General features: G+C 46.3%; 1 protein-coding gene across 1 annotated transcript; it reads right to left on the reverse strand.

The window, feature by feature from the left end:
• Positions 1 to 7,649: 7,649 nt before the first annotated feature.
• On the reverse strand, positions 7,650 to 8,237 carry LOC138895534 (uncharacterized). Its single transcript, XM_070180234.1, has one exon. The coding sequence runs from the start codon at positions 8,235 to 8,237 to the stop codon at positions 7,650 to 7,652; it is 588 nt and encodes a 195-aa protein (XP_070036335.1).
• Between the last annotated feature and the right edge of the window lie 351 nt (positions 8,238 to 8,588).

An 8,588-nucleotide genomic window follows, 5' to 3' on the forward strand; every position in this document is an offset into this window, starting at 1 on the left:
CGACAAACCTCTGCACTCTCTCTGCGTCCGTAGAAAGTATCATAAGTGCATGGCGAGACAACTCAAAAAACCTCGCCTTATAGTCGGTCACTGACATCAGACCCTGCTCAAGATGCTCAAACTGATACTGCTACTCTTCCCTCTCAGAGGTTGGAATATACTTATCCATGAAAAGCTGTGTGAACTAGCTCCAAGTCATGGGAGGAGAACCCGCTGGTCTGCCAAGAAGATAAGACTGACACCATCTACGGGCCCTGCCCTCCAGCTGAAAAGTAGTAAAGTCAACCCCATGAGACTCCAGTATCCTCATGTTGGGCAGTCTGTCCCTGCACCTATCAATGAAATCCTGGGCATCCTCATGGCGCTCGCCTCCGAAGATAGGAGGGTGTAACCTAGTCCATCTGTCCAACAACTTCTTCAGATCGCCGTCCGCAATCGGTCTAGGCTCAGGTGTAGCCGTCGTAACTAGCTGGGCTACATCCATGGGTAGTGCACCCGGAGTCTGATATACTGCAGCTGCATGCCCGGGAGCCTGAGCAGTAGGGGTCTGTGCTCCCCCTCCTGCCTGAGATGTGGCTGGGTCCGCTGGAAATAAAACGGCCTGAGTCATAATGTCCATGAACCGCATCATACGGCCCATGACCTCCTAATAGCCTGGTGTTGTCATCAAATCTATTGTGGTTGGCTCTTCGGCAGGCACCTCACCCTGCTCCTCAATATTGGGATCCTCCACTGGATCCGATGGTGGTGCTACTGGGGCAGCTCTGGGACACCCTCGTCCCCTATCTCGGGTCGGTGCCCTCCCCCGGCCTCTGCCTCGGCCTCTAGCAATGGGGGGAGCAGCTCCTTCCGGGTCTGGAACGTCCGTTGTACATGTCCTCACCATTTGTGAGAGAATAGAAGAAATGAAACTTAGTGTGCTCAATTGCACGATACGAGATGAATAAAGAGTAGTTTTCTTAACACCCCATAACCTCTCGAAGATAAGTACGGACGTCTATGCACCGATCCGTAAGACTCTACTAGTCCTACCCATAACATCTGAGACCTACGTGAACCTAGTGCTCTGATACCATGTTGTCACGACCCAATTCCATGTCAGGCCATAATGGTGTCCAGCACCGTTGCTGGACAAGCCAACAATGAACAACTTAGTTATTTCCCATTTTTGTTTATTAAGAAGTTCCAACATTTAACTTTACTTATATTCAATGCGTTTGATAAATAAAGGATTTTTAAGGCAGACAAACAGAAACATCTAAAAGCAGCTATAATTATTGAATTACAACCCAAAAATCAAAGTCTACTAACACGTGCTAAGATCTAGTGTCACAAGTGTGTGGGAAACTAGTAGAATATACAAAAGATGACTATCCTACTGTCTGAAACAGAATAGACAGATAAAAACAAAAGAAAAACTCCGGCATGCTGCTGAACGGCTCAGAAGGGGGTAGCTCACCGTGAAGTCTCGGTCCAAGATCAGGTATACGCGCCGAGTGGGTAACTAGATGCACCAGCCTCGGATCCTGTACAATTAAGTACAAAAGCGTAATATGAGTACATAACAATATGTACCCAGTAAGTATCCCACCTAACCTCGAAGAAGTTGTGACGACGGGTCGGCTTGACACCTACTAGGGTCAATAATAATGTAATTAAAGTATTATACTAAGTATGTATATCATGAATAATTCTGACAGTTCAATAACAGGACGAGATAAGTCTTTCTTTCATCATTAAAATTTTAGATTTCCGTAATATCATTTAACAACTTACATTTCCAGGCACTTAAGTAATATAAATCATGGGAAATTTCCAAATAATTGGCATGCGCAATTATGCCGAGGTCGTACGGCCTGATCGAACAAAATATTTAAATTGTGCACTGCCGGGGGGTCGAACGATACGAACCATAGATGCATCAATTTACTACCGAGGCGCTCGCCCCGATCCACAAATAGCAATTTATTTTTCAACAAAACACAAGTTTCTCATTTGCAGTCAAGTATCTCATACAAACCTTCAAGTACGTGAATTTAACCTTATAAAATTCTTTTAGCAATTTCCATGATGACTAAGTGATTATATTAGCACGTAAAGGGAAAAAACATTTCCAAGTATAGCATGATACGAGTCCTAAACTACCCGGACAATAGCATAATAGTAGCTACGTACGGACTCTCGTCACCTCGTACGTACGTAGTCCCCACAATTAGGTACAATCATTTATTTAATTCACTTATGAGGTTACTTTCCTCTTACAAGTTTAGAAAGGAAACTTACCTCGTCTCAAAGCTTACTTCTAAATTCAAGAACGCGCTCAAACCTCCAAATTTGATGCCAAACGACTTGAAACTAGTCAAACATTACATAAACTAATCAATCTATGCTCCAAAATTCATAATTCCACAATTTAAGTGATTACCTAACCTAAATTGCAAGATTTTCTAAAATCTACCCCCGGGCCCATGTTCTCGGATTCCAGAAATATTTAAAGGAAGTCGTTACCCATAACCTTAGGAACATAAATATATGATTTTTTACTAAATTCCACAACAAATTTCGTGGTTAAAACTCATTTTTATCAAAAGCTAAGGTTTTTTCATCTTAACCCTTAATTTTCACTAATTTACATGTTAAAATCTACCCATAAACCTTGTATCTAACTGACATTTGATAGGGATTACTTACCTCAACTAGTTGATGGAAATTCTCTCTCTAACCAGCTCCAAAATCTCTCCCAAGAAGAGTAAGAAGTGAGCAAAATGCTCAAACCCCGATTTAAAACCTCACTGCCCTTCTGTGATTTCCGCACCTGCGGTTCACTTGGCGCACCTGCGATTCCGCTTCTGCAGACCAACTCGCGCAGGTGCGGACCCAAGCCAGGCTGCCTAATCTCGCTTCTGCGCCTAGGTGATCGCACCTGCGGTCGCGCATCAGCGACCATCGAGGCGCACCTGCGACACTGCCCGCTCCTACGATGCCTGCCTTTGCACCTGCGCATTCGTAGGTGCAGTCCTTCTTTCGCTTCTGCGATGGCTGTGCAGCCTATGATGGGGTGCATCTGCGATATGGGGCTCGCACCTATGGCTGGACAAGTACAGGTGCGATTATGACAGTAGCTGGAGCTTCAGCTTTGGCTTCCAAATTCCAAATTGGTCCGAGCCTCGTACGATTAATACTCGAGGCCCCGTCCGAACATACCAACAAGTTTGAAATCATAAAACGGACTCGCTCGTACTCTCGGAATTTGTAAAACAACATCAAAACTAAGAATCACACCTCAAACCAAGTTGAATCAAACCTAAGAACTTCAAGTTCTTCAATTTACTTCCAGTGCGCCGAAATGTGCTTACACCACTCGGAATGATACCAAACTTTGTGTGCAAGTCTTAAATGACATTACGAAACTATTCCCTATCTCGGAATTCCATTCGTACCTCGATATCACCAAAACCTACTCCAAACCAAATTTTAAAGAACTACAAAAACCTTCAAGAACCAACTTTCACTATTAGGCGCCGAAATGCTCCCGGGTCATCCAAAACTCGATTCGAACATACGCCCAAGTCCGAAATCATCATACGAACCTATTGGAACTGTCAAATCCCGATTCCAAGGTCATTTACTCAAAATGTTCATCGAAGTCAAACTTGGCCTTTTAAGCCAACCTTAAGGAACCAAGTATTCCGATTTCAACTCAACTCTCCCAAATCCCGAACCAACTATCCCCGCAAGTCATAAATTAGTAAAAGAAAGTATGGGAAGTCTTATTTTAGGGGAACGAGGTTCTAGAAAGTAAAATGACCGGTCGGGTCGCTACATTCTCCACCTCTTAAACAAATATTCCTCCTCGAACGGGTTTAGATTCATATCTGAAGTGCTGAATAAGTGTGGATATCTGCTCCGCATGTCCTCCTCGGACTCCCAGGTCGCCTCCTCGACTAGTTGGCCCCTCCACTGAACCTTTATCGCGAAAATCCTCTTGGATCTCAACTGGCGATCCTGCCTAGCAACAATAGCAATTAGCTCCTCTTCATAACCCAAGCTCTCATCTAACTGGATAGTGCTGAAATCTAACACATGTGACAAGTCGGCGTGATATCTCCGGAGCATAGACACGTGAAAAACTGGATGAACCCCCGATAGGTTGGGAGGTAAAGCAAGCTCATAAGCAACCTCCCCAACTCGTCTGAACACCTCAAATGGGCCTATAAACCTTGGGCTCAACTTGCCCTTCTTTCCGAATCTCATAATACCCTTCATCGGCGAGACTTTCAAGAGAACCTTCTCGCCTACCATAAATGATATACATCACGCTCCTTATGATCAACATAACTCTTCTGTCCGGATTGTTCTGTGCGAAGTCGCTCCTGAATCAACTTTACCTTTTCCAAGGCATCCTTTACCAATCAGTACCATATAACCTAGCCTCGCCGGGCTCAAACCACCCGATGGGAGGATGACATTGACGACCATATAAAGCCTCAAATGGAACCATCTAGATGTTGGACTGATAACTGTTGTTGTAAGCAAACTCGGCCAACGGCAAGAACTGATCCCACTGTCCCCCAAAGTCAATCACACATGCTCTGAGCATGTCCTCCAATATCTGAACTGTCCGCTCTGACTTCTTGTCGGTCTATGGATGAAACACTGTGCTGAGCTCTATATGGGTCCCTAACTCACTCTGTACGGCTCTCCAGAAATGTGAAGTGAACTCAGGGCCTCTATCTGATATGATGGAAATAGGCACACAATGCAACCGAACTACCTCCCTAATATAAATCAGGGCTAATTTATCTGAAGTATATGTAGTCACAACCGGAATGAAGTGGGCCGACTTGGACAATCTATCGATAATGACCCAAACTGCATCAAACTTCCGCAAGGTCCACGGAAATCCAACTACGAAGTCCATAGTGATGCACTCCCATTTCCACTCAGGTATAGTCATCTGCTGAAGTAGGCCACCTGGCCTTTGGTGCTCATACTTGACCTGCTGGCAATTTAGACACCTAGCTACATACTCCACTATGTCTTTCTTCATCCACCGCCACCAATAATGTTGTCTCAGGTCACGATACATCTTCGTAGCACCTGGGTGAATAGAATACCGAGAACTGTGTACCTCCTCTAGAATCCTCTCCCTTAAGCCATCAACATTAGGAACACATAGACGACCCTGGAGTCGCAGAACACCATACTCGCCAATAGAAACTTCTTTAGCACCACCCTGTAGTACCGTCTCTCTAAGAACTGCCAAGTGCGGATCATCAAATTGTCTGGCCTTGATCTGCCCCAATAATGAAGACTGGCCCACAACACATGAAAGAACTCGGTTGGGCTTTGAAATGGCCAACCTCACAAGTCTGTTAACCAAGGACTGAATGTCCAAAGCTAGTGGCCTCTCCTCCACTGAAATAAATGCCAAGATACCTATACTCTCTACCTTCATGCTTAAGGCATCCACGACCACATTTGCCTTGCTCGGATGATAAAGAATGGTGATGTCATAATCCTTCAGTAACTCGAGCCATCTATGATGCCTCAAATTGAGATCCATTTGCTTGAACAAATGCTGTAAGCTGCGATGATCAGTATAGACCTCACATGATACCCCATATATATAATGCCTCCATATCTTAAGAGCATGATTAATCGCGGATAACTCCAAATCATGCACAGGATAATTTTTCTCATGAATCTTCAACTGACGCGAAGCATATACAATAACTTGCCCCTCCTGCATCAATACACATCCCAAGCCAACACATGAAGCATCGCAATATACCATATACATCCCCGAGCCGGAAGGCAATACTAGAATCGGTGCTATAGTCAAAGTTGTCTTGAGCTTATGGAAGCTCGCCTCACAATCATCAGACCAACAGAACGGAGTACCCTTCTGGGTCAGTCTAGTCAAAGGTGCTGCAATGGATGAAAATCCCTCCACAAACCAGCGATAATAGCCTGATAACCTCAAGAAACTCCTGATCTCAGTCACCGAAGTAGGACGAGGCCAACTCTGAACTGCCTCAATCTTCTTGAGATCCACTTTAATACCCTTTCCTGATACAACATGCCCCAAGAATGCCACAGATTCTAGCCAAAACTCACATTTGGAGAACTTAGCATATAGCTCCTATTCTCGCAATGTCTGAAGTACCACTCTCAAATGCTGCTCGTGCTCCCTCGGGCTATGTGAGTAAATCAAGATGTCATCAATGAAGACAATAACAAAGGAATCAATATAAGGCCTAAACACTCTATTCATCAAATCCATGAACGTTGTTGGGGCATTAGTCAAGCCGAAGGACATCACTAGAAACTCATAATGACCGTATCTGGTACGGAAGGCAGTCTTCGGAACATCTGAGTCCCGAATATTCAACTGATGGTACCCTGATCTCAAGTCGATCTTAGAAAATACCCTAGCACCCTGCAACTGGTCAAACAAATCATCGATACGCGGCAGCGGGTACTTGGTCTTGATGGTAACCTTGTTCAACCGATGGTAATCAATGCACATCCGCATAGTCTCATCTTTCTTCTTCACAAATAACACTGGTGTACCCCAAGGTGATACACTGGGTCTCACAAACCCCTTTGCTAACAACTCCTCAAGCTGCTCCTTCAACTCCTTCAATTCTTTCGGAGCCATACGGTATGGTGGGATAGATATAGGCTAGGTTTCTGGAGCCAAATACATCATCGGAGACTCTGTGGTGGTGGTCCCGAAAGTAAGCTAGATAAGCCAAACAACCCTTCTTGACCATATGTCCAGCCTTTAGAAAAGAGATGACCCGACTAACTATACTAACCGAGGAACCCTTCCACTCCAATCTCGGAAATTCTGGCATCACTGAGGTAATAGTCTTGGCATGACAATCAAGAATGGCATGATATGGAGATAACTAGTCCATGCCCAGGATGACCTCAAAGTCGACCATATCAAGTAACAGAAGGTCCACCCTAGTCTCATAACCACAGAACGTGACCACACAGGACTGGTAGATCCGATCCACAATCACAAAATCGCCCACATGAGTGGACACATAAACAGGAGTACCCAAGGACTCACGAGGAACATCCAGAAATTGAGCAAACAGAAATGACACATATGAATAGGTAGACCCTGGATCAAATAATACCGAAGTATCCCTACCGTATACAGAAATAGCACATGTGAACACGGCATCTGAGGCCAATGCATCTGGTCTGGCCGGAAAAGCATAGAATCTGGCTGGAGCGCCGGCGGGCTGGCCCCTGCAGGACTGAACAATAGCTGACTGGCCTCTCCCTGCCTAGCCTCCACCTCTAGGACGGCCCCTACTAGCATCCCCTTTGCCCCTGGGCGGCCGGACAACCAGTGCTGAATTTAAGGGGTACTGGCCCTGCTGCACTGCCTTGCCCCAAAACCTGGGGAAGAATCTCCTCATGTGACCGAGATCTCCGCACTCGAAACAGCCCCTTGGTGCGGCGATCTGCTGCCCTAATGTCTAACCCTGATGGCCCGTCGACCCACTGGAAGAAGCCTGAATAGCCGGTGGGCGGTATGAACTCTCCGGCATGGCACTAAAATAGGAGCTGGAAGAACCCTGGTGACCTGAGTACCCACTGGAAGAAACCTGGGTGGCTGGTGGGCGCTAAAAACTCTCTAGCATGGCGCTGAAATAGGGGCGCGCTGGAGCACCTCGAGGAGGTGGCGGTGATAAATATGGGGGCCTGCTAGGTTGACCCCTCCTATACTGACCACTTCCCTTAGCCGGGGCACCTCTAAACTCTCCAGAGTAACGGGCCCTCTTGTCCTGCTGCATCTTCTCTCTCCCCCTCTGATGGTAGCCCTCAATCCTCCAAGCAATCTCCACTACCAGCTGATAAGAAGTCCCTATCTCTACCTCTCGGGCCATATTGGCCCTAATACCGGAATGCAGCCCCGCGACAAACCTTCGCACTCTCTCTGCGTCCGTAGTAATTATCATAAGTGCATGGCGAGACAACTCAGAAAACCTCGCCTCATAGTCGGTCACTGACATCTGACCCTGCTCAAGCTGCTCAAACTGATACCGCAACTCTTCACTCTCGGAGGGTGGAATATACCTATCCAGGAAAAGCTGTGTGAACTGGCTCCAAGTCATGGGAGGAGAACCCGCTGGTCTGCCAAGAAGATAAGACTGCCACCATCTACGGGCCCTGCCCTCCAGCTGGAAAGAAGTGAACTCCAGTATTCTCATGTTGTGTTGTCTGTCCCTGCACCTATCAACGAAATCCTATGTATCCTCATGGCACTCGCCTTAGAAGACAGGAGGGTGTAACCTAGTCCATCTGTCCAATAACTTATGCGGATCGCTGTCCACGGTTGGTCTCGGCTCAGGTGTAGCTGCCGCAACTGGCTGGGCTACGTCCACGGGTAGTGCACCCGAAGTCTGATATACTGCAGCTATATGCCCAGGAGCCTGAGCAGTAGGGGTCTGTGCTCCCCCTCTTGCCTGAGATATGGCTGGGTCTACTGGAAATAAACCAGCCTAAGTCATAGTGTCCATGAACCGCATCATACGACCCATGACCTCCTGAAAGCCTGGTAC

This window comes from Nicotiana tomentosiformis, chromosome 7 (assembly GCF_000390325.3).
Source record: "Nicotiana tomentosiformis chromosome 7, ASM39032v3, whole genome shotgun sequence".
Classification (NCBI taxonomy): Eukaryota; Viridiplantae; Streptophyta; class Magnoliopsida; order Solanales; family Solanaceae; genus Nicotiana; species Nicotiana tomentosiformis.